Source organism: Gracilinanus agilis, chromosome 4, assembly GCF_016433145.1.
Source record: "Gracilinanus agilis isolate LMUSP501 chromosome 4, AgileGrace, whole genome shotgun sequence".
In the NCBI taxonomy this organism is placed as follows: Eukaryota; Metazoa; Chordata; class Mammalia; order Didelphimorphia; family Didelphidae; genus Gracilinanus; species Gracilinanus agilis.
This window is the reverse complement of record NC_058133.1, coordinates 301,036,029-301,060,521: the sequence shown is the minus strand read 5'-3', so window position 1 is coordinate 301,060,521 and position 24,493 is coordinate 301,036,029. Positions and strand designations below refer to the sequence as shown.

The following is a 24,493-nucleotide window of genomic DNA, read 5'->3' as shown; positions in this document are numbered from 1 at the left end:
GTGAAATCCTAGCATCTTTGCATCCCATAGCTTGGGTTTTACAAACAGGTCAACACTGATGCCCTGAAGAACAAGTAGTAACTTTTGAGGTGGGATGACCTTTGGGTCCCATCATAGCAGTAGCTGAGACAAAAATTCATTAGCAGGGATACCCTTTTTGGACCTGACCTTGGTTACATCAGTGCTGTCATAGGAAGTGATCTAAATTTGAGTTCACTCTTCCCAGAAGGAAAGGTAGTAAAGGGAAAAATGTGCTCCCAAGTTACTGAAGGATAATGTTCATACTTTTATTCCTATTATATCATTGAAGTAAAACACCTCTTTGTCAAAGCTAATTAATATTAGTTTGTTAAATGAAACTATAATTGGTCATTAGTAGACATAACTTGAGGAGTTGGTAGCATTCATAATTTTTACAGGGTTTGAACCATTGCAGTAGGAAAGAGACATTCCTCAGACTTCTAATGTTAAGCCTAGAACTCTGAGGGGAAAATGTAGATACCATGACTCTACTATAGGGAGCCAAGGAGTTCTTATGTGTGTATGTTGTCCTCCCCTAAGTAATGTAAACTACTTAAAGTCAGGGACTATTTAATTTTGATTTTATATGCCCAACACTTAGCATAATACCTAGCAAATGGCAATCACTTAATAAATACTTTTGGATTGATTTATGTCAGAAGTGGTATCTAAATTATATTTTAGCTATTTGTGTAATTCTCTTAAATGTTCCATTCGCTTATAAGTGCTTTGAAGGCTAAATTGTATTTTTTTTCCCATTGTGACATCTACATTATTTAGATTCTTGCCTAATAAAGCTACTTAATGAATACTTAATGAATTAGAAAATATTCTAATGAGGACTTTTTGCATGAGAACATTTTCCTCTTTGTAATGGAGGATAATCTATTTACCTTAGCAGGAAATTCAGGGGGAAAAGGTGCATGATTTTATGTAAATAATTTATTATATGATAATTTTTATTTTGCATAATTTCCTCTATCACATATTTTAGATGTTGTATTATAATTCTTCCTTCTCCCAACTATTTGAGATAGGAAATATAAACTTTACATGGCAAAAAAAGTGTTCTGCCCATGAATTATACAATACCATGCTAGTTATAATACTTCACGAGGAGGATGTGGTTCCACTATGTAAATGAGTTTTCCTAAGTGGAACTTGGATGTTTTTTCTCCGCTTACATTGCTAATTACAAAATTGCAAATTGGAAAGAATGATCCTCAGTTAATGTACAGTTTGGTAAATGGGCAGAGGTCAGAACATTTAATCAGCATTTTAATAAGTCTAACTGAAGCCATAGAAAATCTTAAGAGGAATAAATTATCTGAATGTAAACAATCTCAAAGGCCTTTCTTAAAGTCCTATTCATGCACTAATATATTAATTATGAGAAGATTTGAGCTGGTGAGTTGCCAGCTAACATCTCCATTCACTTCAAGCCATTTCAAGGAGAATTACAGTAGACAGGGTAGTTGTACATTGGAGAAGCTGTAACAGAGCCCAGATATATTAGCAACCTGATCATTTTCAATTAGAATTGTATTTTTATATCCCCAGTTTCCTTTATTAAATGGAACCTTGAAATGAGATACAGTTAGTTTAGCATAGAATTGATAAACAATTCCATCATAGAATTAATCTCAAAAATGGCCAGAGCCAGGGAAATGAGTCATATCTTCTTTTAAATTCCTATTTATTACTTCTGTCAGGATAGGTCCTGGGAAAGCTGGATAGGTATATGTAAATCATATGAATCTAAGATCAGTTTTAGAGGATAGACAGGTTTTGGTCCCATCTTTGATCTTTTTTCTTGTTTTCTTATTCAGAACACAGCAAATATAGTACTTCTTTACTTTTTTCCTTTTTAAAATCTCCAAAGACAAATAAATTAGATGAGTCTTAAATTCAAATGCCTATATATATATGTATAGTGTCATATCTCAAAATACAAAAGAAAAGCTGAATGACTAGTTCTGACAAAAATATCCATATAGCTTAACATAGATATGTCATGTATTAAAATTTATAGATATGAAATATTAATCTTACCTACTTAGATGACTAGTAATACATTACCATGGTTCTCCTTGTAATACCTAAAATATGGAATTTAATAAAAAGTTTGAATTTTTATGAAATAGTTCGAATTCTCTTTTTCTAAAATGCATTTAAATTCAAATCTTGATTAACTGAACACCTGAAGAAGACAAATTCTTTAAATGGTAAACTGTATCAGTCAGTGAGAACAAAACAGTGGTTGAAAACATTTGAAAAAAAAACTCATCATCAAGTTGTATATTTTAAGGATTGCTTAGTTCAGTAGTGGCAAACTTATAGTTAATGGCACCATGTGGCCCCCAAAACTCTCTAGTAGAACAGATTAAAAAATAATTGAGAGGGGGCAGCTGGGTAGCTCAGTGGAGTGAGAGTCAGGCCTAGAGACAGGAGGTCCTAGGTTCAAACCCGGCCTCAGCCATTTCCCAGCTGTGTGACCCTGGGCAAGTCACTTGACCCCCATTGCCCACCTTTACCACTCTTCCACCTATAAGACAATACACCAAAGTTAAGGGTTAAAAATTTTTTTTTAAAAAATAATTGAGAAATGTTCAAAAAATAAAAATACAGGAAAATATAGATAATGTTGATTTGTGATTTTCTAAGTCAATATGAACTTCCCAGGGATCCATTTCTATTTGAGTGCGACACTGCTGGTCGTTCAATTTCATTATACCAATAAGGAAGTTGAGGTGTTAGAGAAGCCAAGTGATACTTCATACCACATATCTAGCAACATGGCTTGAATTAGAACATATATGTATTGACTTCCAGCTCAGTGGTTTTTTCATGGCACCAAAAAGACCTGAAGAATTGAAGTCTCCAGGGGGATATGATAATTATTTTCAGCTATTTCAATATCTGTCATGTCAAGGAGAGATTATACTTGTTTTAGATAGTTGCAGGGGGACCAGCAACTAAGTGGAAGTTAATTGAATTCAGGTTTCAACTAAGATATAAAATCATTTTCTAATAATTAGAACTTACTTACTGAAAAAGTTGTAATTTGAAGTGGTTAAGAAAATTATTACACAGACAGTTCCAACATTATCAAAATCAAAGATCCTTGAAGTAATGACCTATAGCCAAGCCTGTGTTGGTAAGTTTTTAACAATCAGTTCATTGAAAAAAAAAGGATGCAGGGTACCTTTGGAGTTTAATCTGCATTACTAATAATTTCCACCATTTTATTATTTGTAGCATTTGTCAATTGTTTCCAAGAGGTAAATACATAAAGGTGAAAATTTGACAATCAGCCCTTGCCAGCAATTTGATTTGGCTCCATCATACCCCTTCCTATAGTTTTATCTATTTAAAAGATAACAAGGATGCCTATTTTTTAAGAACCTTATGCAAATACATAGAAATTTTAGGATTGCATTTGAATAATAATAAAGCATTCAGACATAAATTAGATTCTCTATGAATTTGGCCTGTACTACATAAACAAGAAAACTGATTGAAATTTTTTCTAGATATGTTTGGGTGGCCAATTATTTCAAAGTCTATGATATCACTGTCTGAGGTCAGGGAAGTATTAGAAAATAATAGGTAAATCAAAATATACCCAGAGCAAAGTAATTCTCATCAACAACTATGTAAATGTAAATTGCCTCAAATATTTTAGTGTTTAAAAATACTTTTTAAAACTCATATTTCTTAAAGATCTTTTTTTCTTTCTTACTGAGCCAGTTCTATGCCATAGGTATTCTAGGGTTATTCTTTTACTTCTAAATGTCCAACCACATCCCCTCACATGTCCACATCCTCCCCAACACACACACACACACACAAACACACATAGCAAAAGATAATAAGCTCAAATTGCTTTTTGAACCAATGAGTTAGGCCATTTGTTTCATGTAGAAGATTGAGATGACCATACATAAAAAGAATAGAAGTGAGTTTAGAAGGCAGCACAAACAAGCTTTGAGAGTAGCAGTGATTTTAAAATCTTAAATTTTTAAAATTTTAAAACCTTAAAAATCTGAATGCAATAGTCATTGATTTATGTTACAAATATTATTATTAATAGCTAGAATTTATATAATCTCTAATTACTTGGCAGGAATTTTATAGATATCTTATTTGATCTTCACAACAACCATGGAAGTTGGGAGTAGGGGTGTGAACAGAGAAGAAGATACTATTGAAAAAACCGACTTTTTAACCATTCTACTCAGTATTTGGAAATACTGTGTGTGTGTGTGTGTGTGTGTGTGTGTGTGTGTGTGTTTCTTTCAGTATTCACTAAGTTTAGAATTTTTTAATTTAGCCTTTTTTTAAAAAAATAGTATTTTCAATCTCTCTATTAACTAAGCCTTCTGAATATCATAATTCTCTATAATCCTTTGCTTATTTTTTGTAATAAGGCATCATAATAAAAAATAAAAATTATCTTTAGCTAATATTTCCACTTTAACCTTATTCCCAAAACTTACCTCCTCTAAGACTGCTTTACTAATCATACTCTCAAAAACTTCACTTTCTCTCTTTTCTTCCTGGCTTCCTAACTACCTAAAGAAAGGATTACATACATCTCTGCAGTCCAAGAAATAAATTATATCACACCTTCCTACCATTTTTATTGTTATCTCATTTATCTCTACTTCCTCACTACCAGACTTCTTGGAAAAAAGTCATTTGCCTCCATTTTCTAAAAATCCAATATCTCCTCAACCATTTGAAATTGTACTTCTCTCCCCCATTCATTTATAATGTCTTTCTTAAATATCTCTCTTTTTTTGTCTTTGTAACCTTTGACTTTACCATACACTGTTTATATCCTAATTATGCCTGGCTTATTATTCTTTAGTTCAGAGCTCTGAACTCACTAGTTCTGTTCCTCTTCTGTTTTTACCACTGACTTCTCATTCTTTCCTTCTATAGCACCACTGACACCATCAAAGTGCACTTTTATTCACAAAAACATGAACTATTGTAATTATGAAGTTTCTTCCCTTCATATTCTACTCTTCCAATCCAACCTTTATATTCCTGATAAGTCAATATTTTTTTATGTTAGGCTATATCACTCATCTGTTCAGAAAGCTTTTTAAGTTTTGTTCTGTTTTTACTCTGTTTCTTACCAGATAGAGCCCAAACTCCTTTGCTTGGCATTCAAGATGTTTTAAAATCAGATGCCACACTATCTGAATTTATTACTCTGCTTCCCAAACTCCGCACTACTATGAAAGTAACTGTTCTTACATTTATACTATAATACAAATACAATGCAGTAAAATATAATATTTTAATAATACATATTTTTATGATCCTACTATATGTCAGGCATCGAGCTAAGCACTAGAGACACAAATAAGAAAGAGCTTATTATCTAATGGAAGAAGACAACACACAAAAGGAAATTGAAAAGTATGGTGGAAAGGAATAACTGGAGAAAGTATCAATGCATGAACATGATGATGATGATGAGTTTAAAACAAAACAGTACAGCTTAGAAAAGATGAGAAATCTGGGATTCTGAGCTTTCTTTATTTTTTTCTTATTTTTTCTTTTTAATTTTTCTTTTGAATATTTTCCCATAGTTACATGTTTCATGTTCTTTCTCTCTCCCCCAAACCCCTCCCAACCCCCCTTAGCCGATGCACAATCCCACTGGGTTTTACAGGTATCATTGATTAAGACCTAATTCCATATTATTGATAGTTGGACTAGAGTTATCCTTTAGTGTCTACATTCCAAATAATATCCCCATCAGCCCATGTGTTCAAGCAGTTGTTTTTCTTCTGTGTTTCTCCTCCCACAGTTCTTCCTCTGAATGTGGCTAGTTTACTTTCTCATAAGTCCCTCAGTCTTGCTCTGGATTCTTCCTTGCATTGCTGCTAGTAGAGAAGTCCATTACATTCGATTTTACCACAGGGTATCAGTCTCTGTGTACAATGTTCTCCTGGATCTGCTCCTTTCACTCTGCATCAATTCCTTGAGGTCATTCCAGTTCACATGGAATTCCTCCAGTTCATTATTACTGTTATCACAATAGTATTCCATCACCAACAGATACCACAATTTGTTCAGCCATTCCCTAATCGAAGGACATTCTCTCTTTTTCCAATTTTTTTGCCACCACAAAGAGTGTGGCTATAAATGTTTCTGTTTATTTTCTTTTTCTTTATTATCTCTTTGTGGTATAAACCAAGCAATGCTATGGCTGGATCAAAAGGCAGATAGTCTTTTAAAGCCCTTTGGGCATAGTTCCAAATTGCCATCCAGAATGGTTGGATCAGTTCACAACTCTGAGCCTTCTTTAAATAGGGACATTGGGAGGGGAGATTTTTTGCTCTACCTTCCAGACCTCAAAAGAGTGGCAAAAACAACTTAGGGTCCTAATTAGGTGTTATTACCAAAGTTAATGAAATCTCCCTTCTGTTGAGTTCTCTGTTAATGATTATTTTTCTTGTTGTCATTTGTTTATTTTATGAGGGGAGCTGAATAAAGAAATAATAAACATCTGACAAACTTTAATAGAAAAAAAAACAAAAACAAAAACACAAATGCTGGAGTTTCTCCTGCCTGAAATAGACTAACCTTGAATCTACTCAAAGTTCCCTCCTTGGCCCAGGACTGGTCCTTATGTAGACCAATGCTGCACCCAAAAGTAGAAGGCATGGTCCCTCCCTAACACAGGATTGGTCCATTCAAAACCAATCCCATGCTAGGAAGTAAGGGGAAGAAACCCCTGGGACATGCTGAAGGATGCAGTTTCTCTGACCACAATATTTAAAAACCCACAGAGCATGGGAAGGATGGTGGAGATCATGGAATGATGATGGTAGAGTTGAAACCAAGAAGTCCAACTGGTGAAAAGGAAAAAAAAAATCATTTCATTTAAAATTTTCTTTTTCCTGCCTCCTTCCATTCTTCTCCTCTCTGGTTAAGAGAAGGCCTTACTTCCCACTATTGCCTAGCCTCTGTGTAGCTCAGCTCTAATTTTACCTCCTTCATGAAGTCTTTGTTGAACTCGCAAACATCATTCACCTTTTCCCTTAGGCCTTGAGTGAAATTTTGTTTTGTACTTGACCATTTCACTTCTAACACATTATGTATGTACTACTATTACATGGAAAATTTAATGTGGTCAGTAACTATTATCTAAATTTTCTCTCTCCCACTCCCTTCTCATATCATTCTGTAGCTAATAGGTGTTTAAATATCATTTCCAGCTTCAGTGTTTGGTACTCTACTTTTTCCATTATGTAGTCTTGCCAAAGTGGCCTTCTCTCTGGTCCTCATACATATAACACTCCATCTCCTATATCTACATTTTTCCATTGACCATCTCCCTTGTCTGTAATGAATTTGTTTCTCACCTCTCCTTCACAGATTCCTTCTCCTTCTTCAAGGTGGATATCACGTACTACTTTCTAAATAAAACCTCCCTGATAACCCAGCTGCCTCCTACAGTCTTACAAATTCCCTGAATTTATTTGTAGTTATGCTATTTTCATTCTAAATACATGCATGTCATACAGGCATATAATTTGTATCCACAGTTAACACAGGGTGTGGCAAAAAATAAATATTTGTTCATTGAATGAGAATATTTATGTTTAATCAAATAAAAAATAATTATTATTTATATAGGGCCTACCACAGGCTAGACACTGAGTTAAATACTTTATAAATGTTGTCTTATTTGATTCTCATAACAGCCCTGGGAAGTAGGTAGTATTATTGCCCCATTGTTCAATTGAAATTTAGATGAGTTAAATGACTTACCCAAGGTCACATAGCTAATGACTCTGGCTGATTGTTAAATATATAATAAAGTATGCAATATAATATAATCATCAATTTTGAGTTGACCAAAGTAACTACATTTTGAAAGTTGTTTCTAACCAAAACAAAAAAAATTGCAGAGAAGAGATTCTTGCTTATTTTCAAAGTTCAAAATAAGGAGAAAATTGTAGAAAGGCTATTTTCTTTTTTTATTACAATCACTCTGCCTGTTCATAAGTAGTTCCAACTCTATTTTAGACATTTTATTCTGACTTATAACTTGTTCTCCAGAAACTTAGATTTATGGTACAATCATTGCTTTCTGAGAACACTCTTTTCTCTATATGCATGTATAATTCCCATTAGTGGTAATGGAATTGTACAAGATGATTAGTGTAATAGTAAAAATGTTCTGTTAAAAATGATCTTTTTATAGGCATAATTCATCTATTTCCTCTATATGTATCTATTCTCAATATTTATTAAAGTTATTGAAAATGTACCTTTATGCCACTTGACCTAAGAGTCTGCTAACATTTAACTATGTGACTGAGATCATATAAAATATTTTAGTAATTATTTAAAAGACAATCAAAGACAAATATATTTACTATGTTCCTTATTATTTACCTACAGGTCACCTATTATGGAGAACAAAAGAAACTCAGAATTTACCAGTCCTCTAGAAACTCATGAACTGGATAAAAATAATAATAATAATTTGGGGGGAAGAAGGAATAAGCAGTCAATGTGTATTTTTTTAGTGATTAATATTAGTTTTACAAAGATAAAAATGAAACACAACTTTAAAGGAGTTAAAATTCTATCTGTGAAGAAAAGTGTATAAATAATTATATACATAAAAATTAGTATGAATGCAAAATAAAAAGTGTAGTTCATGAGAGAGGTTCATAACAATTGAAGATCATGAAAGGTGTTTGAGAAAGTGATGCTTGAATTTCTTTTATGAAGGATGGAAGGGATTTCATGAGGATGATATGGAAGGGAATGCATTCCAGACTTGGGAGGGTGGTGACCAGATCCCCTGCATAGAAACAAGGATAAAATGATTTGTGATTATTCAACTGGAGTCTGGCATGAGTTTTGCCTTCTTATTTCATTGTTCAACTAAAACTACCTCCTCTGAAAATATCAGTGAAGTCTTCATTGCCAAAATTATTGACATTTACTTAAACCTTCCCTTTCTTGAACTCGGGAGCATTTAACATTGGTGATCATTTTTTTCCTTCTGCATATTCTCCTTTTTCTATATTTTTGGGAGGTTACTCTCTCACAATTATCCTCCTCCATCTTGAATTCTCACTGTTCTGATTGTCTAGACCACAATTTCAGGACAGGTCCCAGCCATATTCCTCTTCACTTCTGAGTAGACTTTGAATACTCCACCCCCTCCATCAACTCACTCTTTGTTGTAAGCTCTCCTTTATGTTTCTATCCTTATTCGAATGTAAGCTCCTTGAGGGAAAGGGCAGTCTTATTCACTAAGATTTGTATGCCCCGCATTTTTGGCATAATGCTTAGTACATCTCGCTGCCTGTCTCTGTCTCTGTCTCTCTCTGTCTTTCTCTGTCACTCTGTCTCTCTGTCTCATTATGTCTCTCTGTCTCTGTCTCTCTCTTTCTTCATCCAGTCATTCATCTCTAGACTCCTTTGATGGTTCTTCATCCATATCATATCCAGTCACCATGGCTGTGGCTCTTTCAAGGCTCTTTCCTGAGCCTTCTCTTTCTTACTCCACACAATCTTATTTGAGCTTTTCATCTTTCATGAATTAAATGGCATTCCAAAATGCACAGTAGAATATGAAGTAAAACAATTGTTTACAAATCTGTGAACGTCTATTACATACAGTTTAATTTTAATGGTATATATTTGTATATTTATATATACATATATATATATAAATCACTATATTACACATAAATAATACTATATATTACAATCACCTATGATTTCATTAGTGAAGGAACCCTTGACTAGGAAACTCCCTTTAAAGTGTGCAAATGTACACATGGTCTACAAATTATTTTCATAAATAAATATTTGGGACATTAAGAAGTCACTTGATTTGCCCAATGTCATCTGGCTCATATGTATCAGAATACCTGGATACAGTTCTTTATATTTCAGAGGCTGACCCTCTATCTACTTCATCATGCTATCAAGAGGTACTTTTTAATTTAATTGTATTGTATATAATATGTAGGTTTGTTTTTATTAAATCTGAAAACTAAAGTGGGAAGGGACCTCAGAAGCCATCTAGTTAAACTCCTCAATTTTATAGGTCAGAAAGGTAAAACTCATTGTGAATGTGACTTGTCCAAATTATAGTGATATCAAGTAGTAGGGGTCTGATTATGAAGCTAGAACTTTGACCACTGTACCATAGCATAAGATATTAAAAGAGAGTATGTGATTTTATTTGAGTCAATATGATTCCATCAGAAATAACACAATTAAAGAGTCTGCATCCCTTCAAAGAGCCTCCAGTTAACCTGAAAACACACAATAAACAATTATGTTCTATGATGTCTGGGAAATAGTGAAATAAGACATGAACTATATGTTAAAGTTAATTCATAAGAAATATTGAATGCCAGAGAAAGGGATTTGTAATCTTTCATTGTATATTTATTCATTAGTCTGCCACTTTTTAATTATTTTGTTGTCTCAGGTCACAAACCCTGATATATGTCTTGGTCATCTAGTTCTCTTAAAGGTCTTTTGAGTAAATACTCCAAACAATTATAAGTTCTACAAAATGCTGTATGATATAGACATTTTTCCCTTTTTCAGAAATAAAAGGAGCATTTTCTAAGTTCTATTTGTCTATGTCATGAAAGAATTTTAAGTAAGTTTTTACTGCATCTGTTTCAGAAATAAGACAATACATGTTACTATTGGCAGCAGGAAGAACAGTAGCAAATTCATAAATTACCCTCACCTTTTATTTCAAGCAAACAAATCAAATTAACAAGTTATTTCTTGATTACAATCATTAGGTGAGGTAATTTATGTCAAAGCAAAGTGATAATCCAAGACTTTACCAAGTTAGTGCTGCTGATGATGATAAAAATTAAATGAAACTATTTGAACTGCATAATATATTCATTATTCTTTCTTAAGTAGACATCCTTAAATAGCAGCTTCCTTGATTCTTTCATTTCAATTCATTTAACTCAAAAATCTAGTTCTCTGTGAAAATGACTGGAAAATGTAAACAAAATCTGTAAGGTATACCAATAGAACAGCAGAAAATGAGAAATAAATCAGAAATTTAAGGGTTTAGAAGGGATAGAGGGAAATGTTTTATTGCTGTTATGATTGTAGTTTTGTTTGTTGATTGATTTTTGGTATGTATATGTGTGTTTAAGGAAAGGGGAGAAAAGCATTTTCAAGGACCAAGGGGAAATCAGGAGAAATGTAGAAATTAAAGAATTCAAAAGAAGAGCAAAATCCTACTAGAAGTGAGATGAAATGGGATCATTTCAGTCCAATTCAATGAATATGTATTGAGTTTCTATTAGCAGTGCCTGTGCTAGACAATAAGTATTTTTTTAAGTGAAAGAGAGAGGAAGAAATCAGTCATGTTGAAGAAGTATTATATTCAGAAGTAGTAAGAAAGTGAATTCCTTCATTTATATAGTTTTCAAAAAGGTTCTCCAATCTGAAATTTAAAGCAGTCTGGACTAAAAATTGTCTTCTCAGTTCCCAAAATGTACATGATGACCAAAATATCCTCAGTGGACTCCTGAAGCAAATAGGGTAATTGAAATACAAGTTCAATTTCTCCTCAGAAGACCAAGGCTAACTTAAAAATGAATCAACAAAATCAGCAAAGTCCCCAAGAAGTTATTGCTCCCCAAAAGGGATAGAGCACAACCTCTGGGATATATTCAAGGTAGAACCTAGATGACAGTAGAAGAAATGCTTGACTTGGAATCAGGAAAACTCATTTGAATCCTGTCTCAGATTACATTATCCTGAGCAAGTCTTTTAACCACTGTCTGCCTCAGAAACCTCATCTAGAAAATTAATATAATATTATCATGTATTTCCCAATTATTGTGAGGATCAAATAAAATAATATATGAATTAAATGGTTAATTAATCTTAAAGGAATATATCATTGTTATTATCATCATTATCACTATTATAATTCCCACATTTTACCTGACCACTCACTCACTGAGTCCCATAGGAAGGGGATGTTATCTCAAGTAAAAAGAAGTCTATGCTATTTGAAGTCAAAGGAAGGCTTGAGTTCAAATTTAGCCTGAGAATAATCATCCAGGGGTATAAATGCACATTTAATGAAATATAGGACTTACAGGAATTCCTGATGAAACAGTCAGAACTGAAAAAGAAGGACTCATCTTCCCAAGTTCAAATCTGGACTTAGATATTTACTAGGTGTCTGAATTTGGAAAGTCAACTTAACCATGTTTATCTCAGTTTCCTCATGTGTCAAATAAGCTGCAGAAGGAAATGGCAAACATTATAGTATCCAGAAAACACCAAATGGGCTCATGGAGAGTTGGATGTGACTGAAACAACTCAATGACAAAAACAACAGCTTCTAAAATTATAACTTATGAGCTGCTTCCCCATTAACAATTAGCAAGTAGGGAAAAATAGCTCTTAACAAAGGCATTTAACTAAGATCATATAGAAAAAAACCCTATACAATGATCTCTCTTTAAAACTGGGACTTTCTCTTGCAGCAATATATGTAGCCTCCATAGAATGGGTGGGTACACAATTAGAATATATGGAACTATGTCTAGGGATCACATGAAATCAAGATTATCCACTCCTTCAATGATATAGAACCTGAAGCTCTTTATCCTTTTATGGGGCTCTTACAAAGCTTTCATCCATATCCTTAGCATCTCTGCTCTTCAGGTTGTTCAGCTCAGCTGGATTCTTCAAGTCTGCTTTTTCCAGGTCAAAGCAACTATTAAGGTTTGCCCTTAGATTAAATTTCTGTGTTAATGGTAGCAACAATTATATCACATATTCTGTTGGTCTAATGTGATTTGTTTTTCCCTCTGTCCTTTTTTCTGTCACTATATTGTTACAGCTAAAAAGGAATTCTTAGGACTAAACATCATTTTATAAACTATATTGTATGGATTGATCTTAGCCTAAATAAAATGATGACTTACTCGTCATCTTTCTGCTGATGACACTAAATTTCTTTGTGCAATAATTTATGTATATATATATATTTTTTTTCAAACCCTTGTACTTCGGTATATTGTCTCATAGGTGGAAGATTGGTAAGGGTGGGCAATGGGGGTCAAGTGACTTGCCCAGGGTCACACAGCTGGGAAGTGGCTGAGGCCGGGTTTGAACCTAGGACCTCCTGTCTCTAGGCCTGACTCTCACTCCACTGAGCTACCCAGCTGCCCCTATGTATATATTTTTTGTTAAATTTTCTTTATAGTTCTGACTTGAAAAAGATTGACTTGAATAAAGCTTCTAATAACAAAGGTGCATTCTGTTTATCTCGTAAGCACTTAGAGCTAATGTATTTAATGCCAGCTATTTCACAATCGATCAAAATCACTTTGTAATGCTGTTCTCTCCTTGGCAATTATCAAACCACATTCACATACAATTATGGCATCAAAGCCCAGTCAAATTGAGGACTATAGATTCTAACTCCATTTTATCAGGCAAGTACATACATTAAAGTCGAATGATAAACTATTTGTGTGGAATTAAGTACCTTTTAAATTAAATTACTACTTAACTCAACTTGAAATGATTAATATTGTGCTTTGGGTTTTTTTTTTGTAGTTTTGGCTTCTTTCTTAGGTTGATGTTTCCATTTTACTTGGGTAATTTAAAAATATCTTATTTGCTTATTGAATTATGTACTGGATTCCTTTTTTAAAGTATCTCTTAATTTCATTTTGACAAATATCCTAAGTTTTTATTTAGACTATTTTAATTTGAGATTCTCATTTGAAATTAAAATGTTTATTATTCCATACAATGAGTAAATATAGCAGAAATACAACTTTATTAGTATCAGAAGTGACTGAGTTGTCCTACTTAAAGATCACAGAAAATTTTATATATTGCATGTTGTGGGACAGAAGGTAAAAAAGTGAAAAATAACATAGTTTTGTGGGTATTCAAAACATCTAAGCCTCACAGAATTCAGAAAAGGTAAATTAATCATCACTGAAAGTTTAAATAAATTAAGGATTAGCATTAACTTTGCATAATTTTTTACATATTTTGAACAAAAATAGGTTTACTGCTCCTGAAAATGATGCTGGAGGCCACCAGGAAAATATAACACAAATGTCTTAACACCTTGCTTCTCTCTGGCTCAGAATTTGGCTGTGCTTTCTCACACCAAGCATATAAGTGTTACTTTTAGGATTTCTAACTGTTTAACACTTAGGTGGTCTAAGAGGCAGCTTGTTATAGTCATTATTTATTAGTTGTGTGACCCTGAACAAATGACTATATTTCTTTATCTTGGTTCATCATCAACAGTAAAATGAGAAGATTGAACTAAGGTCCCTTCCAGGGCTAAATTTATGACTCTATGGTCCTGTTCTATAATATTTATTGTGTGAACCTGAAGAAATCACTAAACTTCTCTGTGCCTCAGTTTATCTGTAAAATGAGGAATGTAATGCAAGGTGGCTAACAGAAACATGTTGCTTCTGTAATTTCTAACGGTCACAAAAAGTCAGTTAAACATCTTAGAATGTTCAGAAAGTCAGTTAGAATTTAAAGCTATAAATAGAGGTGAATTTCCAACTGACGGGGCTTTTGCCTTCTGGCTTTCGCTGTGGCTGGAGGCTTTTGCTTTGGCCTTTTGGCTTTGGCCTAATTGCTTCAGCCTTGGCCTGTGCTTATTTGTTTTGGGGAAATTTGGACCTATCTCATTTCTCTGGACCTCTCCCTGATCTTCCATCTCCATCCCTCCCCTTCCCTGATTTTCCTTTGGGTTCTCGGTGGAAGGGAGGGCTTGGTGATTGAACATTGTGGGTTTTAGTTTTTTTAGATAATTGGAGTATCCTCAAATAAGTTACCTCTAGGTTTGATAAAGACTTTACTTAAAAGGCAGTCAAATCTTCCTGACTGGGAGAGCCGGACTCTCTCTGCCTAAACCTCTCCACAACCCATCCCCCACCATCACCCTCTCCCTAGCAGCAGTTAGAAAACCCTGAACCCTCCTCCCCTTCTGACTGACCCCAGTATTAATAAGTCCCCTTGTTACCTATTCAAACTCTGTGGTGAGTCATTGTGTTGAAAATTAAGACAAGTGCTCAAGAGAAAGGAATCATTTTCTTTTATTTCTTGAGAAAACTCGGTCATCCATCTTGGCAGGAAGTACCTCCAGAGACTTCCTCCAGCCATCAGTTTGACTGGCAGGGAGGGGCCCTCTCGACTCCTCCCAAAAGAGACTGGAGAAACTAACAAGAGAAACCCTCCAGCCAAACCTAAACATTTCTTACTGGCCCTAGTTTCCTCCCTGTATCCTCTGTCTCAAGCCTCTGGGAATAAACCTGTTTGAGCTGCCCTCTCTTACATACCCCATTTCCTCTATCTCCTATATACCTTCCCATACCTTCATTTCCTCCCCAAATCAACATATAATCACCCTAATATCCCCATTTATCCTTCCTTTGACCCAAACTGCATTTCTTTGACCTACTCAGATTATTTATATATATATATATATATATGTATATATATGTATATATATATATACATATATATATACATATTTCTTGATAACAGGAATTATACTCATTGACCATCAAGACTCTTATTATCTTTAAATTTAATGTTCTCATTGCATTGTTAAACTACCTCCAATTCTAAATATAAATTTCCTGGATTGTATACTTCACATCTTTCATGCATAACATGAAGGCCTTTTAATTCCAAATCTGAATAAATAACTCTATTACCATTTGGATCATACGCAATTTTTATTTTTTGAAAATTATGTTGTCCTAAGACTCTCTATTGATCAACTATGGGATCCAATGGATGGAGAGTGGCCCTGGAGTCAGGAAGACCTGAGTTCAAACCCAACTTCAGATAATTATTAGTTGTGTGATCAGCCAAGTCACTTATTCCTGTTTGCATCCATTTCCTAGTCTGTAAAAAGGAGATAGGGAAGGAAATAATGAATCCCTCCAGTATTTCTGCCAAGAAAATCTCAAATGACATTATGTAGAGTCATACTTGACTGAAAAGAAGGAACAACCACAAAAGGCTTATATGGCACCATTGAAAAAATATTGTGTTCAAAAACTACATTCTCTAAAGAATGTCTATGACATGCAATTGGATGGCAAGTTTATTGAGTTAGTATATATATATATATATATTATATATATATATATATATATATACATATTAAGCAGAGAAATAAGCTGAATCTAGATCTGAACAGAAGGAAGAGAAAAAGATCGGAAACTGTATCTCACATTAACTTTTAAACTGCTAACTAAACATTAAAGAATAGACATTTTGGTCAGTTGATAATAGTAATAATTTTTCATTTCCTCCCTTCAACACCATCTATAGTCATAGTTCCTTTTTCTCTATAATTTATATATGTTTCATATTCTTTTTTATGGAAGTGCTAATATAATCATTTACAAGACCAAATTCCATATTCAATTCAGAAGGATCATAATATTTAGAGGGGAAAAAGGGTTTTAGAAATCATTTAATTCATTCTGTTCACTTTGAAAGTGAGGAAATCAAGGCTACAGAGGTTAACTGATTTATTTAAAGCCACACAGGTAGCTCCTAGCTGAACCAAAATTTGTATACATATACTAAATGGTCTTTAGAGTTCTGTTTGACTCTTCAATGAGTTTAGAAAATTATTATGATCACTCCTCTCAGCGAAAAAGCTCAGAGACCATTAATCTAGAAAATTTTGTTAATTTTTTAATATATATAAAATATTCATCTTTAAATAATTCATTAATCATAATCAATCTAATAAATACTTTGCAACTAATAAATAGTTTTAATATAAGAATAAACTGTCATTTAAATAGAATACCCAATATCCAAAACTGAACATAAAAATGAAAATAATTGAGTTTAACAGATTAAAGGATCTTAGTTACCATGTCAAATCCAAAGTTAAGAGTCAACAATCAATAAGGATATGTTTACCTGAAATCTAGAGATGAAGTACTTTTTCATGCAGACTATATTACTTTAGGATGGATTAAAAAGAAAAAAACAATCAACCAAATGTTCTCTTTCAATTATACAAGTCTTACAATATGTACAGGTGGTTGAGTAACTTACATTGACAAATTACAAAATTGTATGTATAAGGGACAATATTATACAATTATGCAGTCTCTTGAGAACTAGTCATTTTCTCATGAAAATAGGCTATGTATAATGAAAACTAGCATTAACAACATGCCTTAGTAAAAGGCACATTAGATAAGTAATAAGAAGACATGTTCAAATCCTTGTGCTGAAACTTGATAGCTCTTTGACTGGGCTTTTTAGTTAGTCTTCCTGATATTTAGTTTCTACATCTGAAAAATGGGGATAAAGTCACTTTTCCTGGCTATATTATAGGTTTGTTATAAGGAAGGAGCCATATTTTAAAGTACTTTTAAAATTATACATTATTAGCACATGTAACTGATTTTTTTTCCTCTTGATTTAGGTGTCCTGAAGGACTTTCTGGTAATTTTTGTGAAATAAACATAAATGAATGTTCATCATCACCTTGTCTACATGGTGCAGACTGTGAAGATCTTGTGAATGGTTTTAATTGCAAATGTCAGCAAGGTAATTGTCAAGGAAGAACCTCAATCATATCTTACACTCTTGTGTTCCTTTTATTCAACACATCTCAATTCAAAAAATATTTATTAAATACCCATTATATGCACAGCACTGTGTTATTCCCAGATCCAGTACAGTACCTGATTCATAAGTATTTTATAATACTTCTTGAATTCTGAATGAATGAACAAATGAATGAACTAGATAATGTTTATATAAAAAGACACATTTACACACAAACATACACACACAAAGTGAAACATTTCCTACCTTGGATAAGATGTTGACAAGGAGTTGGGGTAAGAGTAGAATATTACTTGTATAAAGTTAAGTATCATTGTGGTGGCAGCTAAAGAGGTTCTCAGATGAAATGTTTTAAGAATACTTGAAAGAAAGAATTCTTTTCAGGTTATTTAATCAGGGAAGTTTACATGGATGAGATGACACATGAGCTAAGGCTTGAAATGTTGTATGATTAAGCAATTTGGACCACAAACTAAACTTTTAACTATTCCCAGTTCTAAGTTATTTAAAATATATGACTGAAAAGCACTAAAAAATAGTCCTTTAAATTTGCAACTAGATATCTGAGTGGAATCAGTTAATCAGGACTCATTAAGGTAATCAACTCAATTTGGTTACTTGTGCTATCAAGTTGCAAGTCCACTACTGGTATGAGAAAGTACAGGATCTGATCTATTCTTTTACTTGTCTACACCCGCATTGCATTCTTTCTTGCCATTCCCAATCTCATTCATTCTATTTACCTTATCTATCCTTTGTCATAGAATCTGCTGTTCAGGGTTTAGGAATTCTGAAATATCCCTTGTGAGATGATCCCTTGGGTAATAGGATTATAAATTTAAAGTCCAAAGAGACCTTAACTGTCATTTCACAAAAATCTACCATTTTAGAGATGAATAAAGTAAGGACCTCCTAGGTTTACTGACTTATGAAAGGTTAGGGTCTGTGGCAGAATTCAAATTTAGAACTTCCTGACTCCAAATTCAATGCTCTTTCAAGGAACTATAGATATAGAACCTTTAAGAGAATATGATTTCTGGTTCCCCAACAAAGTAATAGAGCATTCAAAATTGAAAAGACTGAATATAAAACTGGTGACTGATTATTTAATCTGAGGGCCTGTCTAGTATAGAGAAGCTTAGGGACTGCTTAGATGTAAAGCAATGAATTTTAATGCCATATCAGCTGTCACAAACATCTATTGGGTTTCAGAAATCTTCCAATATGCATAGGTGTTAAGAGTAATTAACAATGCGAAATTTAAAAATTATTGAAGTTCAATGGATAACGTGATGAATTCAAAAGAGAAGTTCAAGGTTTTAAGGAAATGAATGCTAAAATTCAGTTTGTGGGAGCTGTCTCTCAAGAAAATGACCCCTGATCTCAATGATAGAAATGGATTATGAGTCTATAAAGATACGGTTTTTCCAAAAATCGCTTAAAGCAACCCTAAGAATTTGGGAACAAATTATATTAAAATAGCTTACATTCATATTGCCTTTACAGTTTACAAAGACTTTTTTCTCATGGAAATTAAATGAAATTAAATTGGGATATAAATGTAGAAAATAAAGGTTTTTTACCTGGGATGAAAAAGAAGTAAAGGCCATTCCATATTGAGAGATGTTTGGATGGAGAATAGTCCAGAGTGGCCCAAATATATAATATATCAACAACTGACATTTATATAGGACTTAGAAGTTTATAAAAGCTTTATATCCATTATCTAACTTGAAGGAGAATAGCAGATAAGACTAGAAAGGTAAGTCAGTGCTAGATCTCGGAGGTCCAATGAATGTCAGGAAGAATAAATATTATACTTTATTTCTGTCAATAGAAGGTAATCGATGTTTATGGCAGTTAATTTTTTTGTTTGTTTTCAGAATAAAGGAGTGTTCTCTGCATATTATAATAGGCAGCAGTTTAAAGAGTACATTAGAGGGGCAGCTGGGTAGCTCACTGGATTGAGAGCCAGGCCTAGAGACAGGAGGTCCTAGGTTCAAATCTGGCCTCAGACACTTCCCAGCTGTGTGACCCTGGGCAAGTCACTTGACCTCCATTGCCTACCCTTACAACTCTTATGCCTTGCAACCAATACGCAGTATTGATTCCAAGACGAAAGGTAAGGGTTTAAAAAAAAAAGAGTACATTAAAGAGTCCTGAGGGTGAGTTGGAAGTCTATTATTAAAGCCTAGACATGAAGAAATGGGACTTTCATCTTGTGAACAGTCATATACATACTTCAGTGTGATATTCAACAAATTCAAAACATATTAAAATGATGTCAAGTTTCTTTTTTAATCTTCTGATTAATTATATTTACTTTAGCAATTCCAGCATAAGACAGAGGTGGGTTTGTATTGTATAAAGAATGGCAATCTTAGAGTCAGAAGATCTGGTTCTAAAACTATTGTGACTGGTCCAGTCACAAACTTGCTACGTCTTACTTCATTAATTTATAAAGCTTATTCTGTTCATTTCTTTCATTTAATAAGAACAGCTCACATTTATGTAAAAAGTTATGTTTTTTAAAAGCACTTTGCATAAATTGTCTCATAAGTCATCACAATAATCCTATTAGACAGACACTATTATTATCTCAGTTTTATAGTTGAAGAAACTGAGGCTCACAGAGATTGAGTTCACCATAATCACACAGATAATATGACAGATGGGATTTGATGATGTGCCACAGAGATAGGGTAGCTAAACCTTGAATAATCTGATATCTAGTAATGATACATTTATATTACTGTTTAAGTTTCAGAATTATTTGCATACAAAGGGTGTTTGAAGTAGTATTTTGTTGTTAGTTTTATTTTGGCTTAGATCTGTGATTTCACAGAAGTACAAACTTCAAGGGAAAAAGCTTTCCATGGAAATATATTCCCCTAACCAAAAAAATCTGTAATGTATAAGGCAGTTTAGTAACTTATTTATTGAATCACAAACCAGTATGTACCATAAGTTGAATTTGAGACCAAATCTTTTTAACTTCAAGGCTTATTCTCTCTCATTAACATAAATAATAATAATATTTATCTAGCACTTATTATGTGCCCAACACTGTGCTAAGTGCTTTATAATTATTATCTCATTTGATTCTTACAGTACACCTAGAAAGTATATATTATTATTATCCCCATTTTACAGATGAGGAAACTAAGACAAACAGATTAAATAATTTACTCAGGGTCACAAAGTTAGTAAATATCTGAGACCAGATTTGAACTCAGATCATCTTGACTCCAGGCCTATCCATTGGTCATCTAATAGTCCATAAGATTCCTCCCAGCATATAAATAGTTTTGTCTATATAGATCAGTGGTTCCCAAACTTTTATGGCCTACCTCCCCCTTTCCAGAAAAAATATTACTTAGCGCTCCCTGTCACACACTATCACCGCCCCCAAATGCACCTGTGGCCATCACTGCCCACCCTGGATCACTGCAGCAACCCCCAGGGGGCGGTGGCGCCCACTTTGGGAATCACTGATATAGATGAAGAATCCATTTCTAAGAAATTATCCAATGTGGCACAACCAATAAATATTAGATTCAATGTGTCAAAGGGGTGTATGAGGGTACATGAGGTATTTGGGAAAGACTAATACCTCTGTTTGTGAGGATTGCTAAGCTCTTCTGTCACACCTACTTTCTACCTTTGGTGTCCACATCATAATAAAACCATCTCAGTAAATGGACTAAAGCAAGTTGAGGATAACTAACAGGATGCAAACCCACTGGTGACTTGATAGGATGTCTGCCACATAGTACATGAAGACTTCCCTTGACAGAATAGGTAGATGAAAAGTTTGGTCCAACAGGCAGTAAAGGTGGTGGAAGTAGATGCTATGGAGTGCTTAGAGCTTGATTGGACACCACAGAAGCCAAGGCTATCCACCACATCTTGAGTCATGACTGGTTGTCTTGATTTTCGTCTTGCCACTGGTCTCAAATGACCCTAGAAAAGAGAGTGAGACTGACAACTTTAATAACTCTCACTTAAATCCAATTAATGAGTGAATCAAAACACATTACTCATACCATTTAACTATTTTACATTTTGCTATTTTATTATTTCCTCCTACTTCAAAGTTCTGTGGTAACAAGTAAGTGACAAAGCAGCAGGTCTGGATTCACTGATAGTTATAGTTACAGTTCTACACATATATAGCCAAAGATGTAGGGTCATCTTCCCTCTTGACCAAAGCAACAGTGGGATTTGGCGGCCCTCTAAGTTTCTGAGAAGTTCTTTTTTAAAGCTTTGCATTGATCACCCTTGGCATGTGGTAGAAGTGGCTAGAAAAAGTACCCTAAAAATTGTGTTTCACCTAACATAAACCTGCTTATTAGAGCTGGCAAGGATCCTACCATGTGGTTGAAATACACAAAAAAGTATATACAAAAACTTTTCCAAAAATTTTTTCTATTCACTATTGATACATGGTATGTGCGCATGCTTATTGATAAAACAAAATCCAGTAAATCTGAAAGACAAATAAACTCCACGAGACTTGCAAGAGACTTCAGCAGATAACACAGCCAAATAGTAGGCCTAAGTGAAACAAGGCTGGCAAATAAAGGCCACCTTACCAAAGTCAGAGTTGGATACACATTTTCCTGACATGCTGACTGTGATGATGAGGAGTATGGTGAAGCTGGTATAAGTTTAGAAATTAAATCTAATCTAGTCAATGAGCTTGTATATCTCTCAAATGGAATGAATGACAAGTTCATGACAATGTAATTGCCACTTTTGGGAAAGGGAAACCTGAAGAATCCTGATGAAATAAAAGAAAATTTTGTGAAGATTTAAAGACCCTCATCATCACTCTGCCAAAAGAGGGCAAGCATGTAATTCTGAAAGACTTTAAAGCCAGAGTAGGCACAGAATAATGTATATGGCAGGGAGTCCTTGGGGGGAATAGGGTTGAAGACAGCAGTAGCAGTGGTGATTAATTCCTGAAGATTTGTGTGTCTCCTGACCTCATCAGCAACACTTCTCCATTTTCCTAAAAGTAATAAAATTTCATGGATACATCCTCACAGCAAATAGTGTCATTTATGTGACTATCATTGTAAGAAGAAACAGATAGAATGTGAAAGTGAAGATGCAATGATATGTGGCATAGAGTACTGAACTGATCATAGACTTATCCTCTCCAAGCTAAACATTCAGATTCAATAAAAGTTTCATCCTCAAAGGAAGATGAGTATCAGAAGGCTTAATGTCAGCAAATGAGAGCATTTTTCCACACATGAACAGTTTGTTGCTAACTTAGAGGGAAAACTGAGCCAAAACAGGTTTGAACACAGTGAAAAAGGAGACTAAGCAGCTTTCAGAGACTTAGTGAACAGACCAGCATTTACTCATATCCACCAGAACACTTGAAAACATCAGGATTTGTTTAATGAAAATGAAGAGGAAATTCAAAAGCTATTAAATGAAAAATGAGAACTTCACATACCTTTCCAGCAAGATAGTTTATCTATTTCCAAGAAGTCCACATTTAACTCCATCAAAAAGTAAATACAGGTAATTTTAAAGAGATGCAGAACTCTTGGCTCAATAAGAAGACAGATGAAATTCAGTTTTATGATGATAAACAGCCCAAAGAACTACTCTGATATCCCAACAATTATTCATGGGCTGAAGACCTATGTTGAATCTTGGCTATTCAGTGCTAAGAGAACTACTATCAGTGATAAGAACATAATCCTAGAAAAATGGTCTTAACATTTCCATAGTGTTCTCAGAAGATTGTCATCAACCAATTCTAGGGCCACTGATGATATACTTCAGATTAAAATCAACACCTTGCGAACTGAATTCCCAAGTAAAAAAGATGAATGCCATTTTGAATGCCATAAGGCTTCACTAGAATGGCAAAAGGCCAGGTGCTGATTCTATTCAAGCAAAGATTTACAAGGTAATGGGTCCACTGCTCATACAAAAGCTGAATGAAATCTTGCAAATTACATGGTAAAAGGAGGTTATCCCCCAGGAAATCAGGGATGTCGCCACTGTCCACCTCTATTAAAAAAAAAAAGGAAATAAAATTTGCTATGACAATCACAGATGGGTCTCCTTCTTCATCATTGCTGCACTATTCTTTCCAGAGTCCTCCTTATTAGGTTAATATTTCACCTGGAAGATGGCCACGTACCTGAGAGTCAACACAGCTTCAGAAAGGGCTGAAGAAAAGTAGATAGTTTGTTGTACAATAGCTTCAGAAGAAATGCCAGAAGCAGAATATTGCTCTGTATACATTATTCATTAATCTGACCAATGCTTTCGATACTGTCAGTTGTGAGGGCTTATGAAAAATCATGGCAAAACTTGGCTGCCCAGAAAAATTCATCAGTACTATATGTAACCTCCAGAATGGGCATATTTACATAGGTCTTTCCTCAGTGTAGTGAAGCAGAACTGTGTGATCATTCTTGTGCTTTTTAGCATGATGTTTTCAATGATGTTGTCAGACACCTTCAATGAGAATAAAAATAGCCTAAGATCAGGTCCTGAAGTGAAGGCAAATTATCTCACTTAAAAAGTCTACAAGCCAAGACTAAAGAGGAGAGAGAGTTGGTACATGTTTTTTTTTTTATTGTTTTGTTTTGTTTTGTTTTTGTTTTTTTGTTTTTGGTGCATGACTTTTTTTTCCACAGATGATTGTGCACTAAATGAAACCTCTGAGGCTAAGATGTAACAGTATGGATAGATTATTTGGAGACTTTTTTTTTACATTTATTAATATTCATTTTTAACATGGTTACATGATTCATGCTCCTCCCTTCCCCTTCAACCCCCCCCC

At 34.0% G+C, this 24,493-nt stretch overlaps 1 protein-coding gene across 1 annotated transcript in view; it reads left to right on the top strand.

Moving 5' to 3' along the window:
- EYS (eyes shut homolog) overlaps positions 1–24,493 on the top strand; it is a 1,520,124-nt gene that overhangs the window by 320,533 nt on the left and 1,175,098 nt on the right. The window contains exon 5 of the mRNA XM_044675358.1: positions 17,531–17,655. Within this exon, the coding sequence (XP_044531293.1) occupies positions 17,531–17,655 (125 nt within the window). The remainder of the gene's footprint in view (positions 1–17,530; positions 17,656–24,493) is intronic.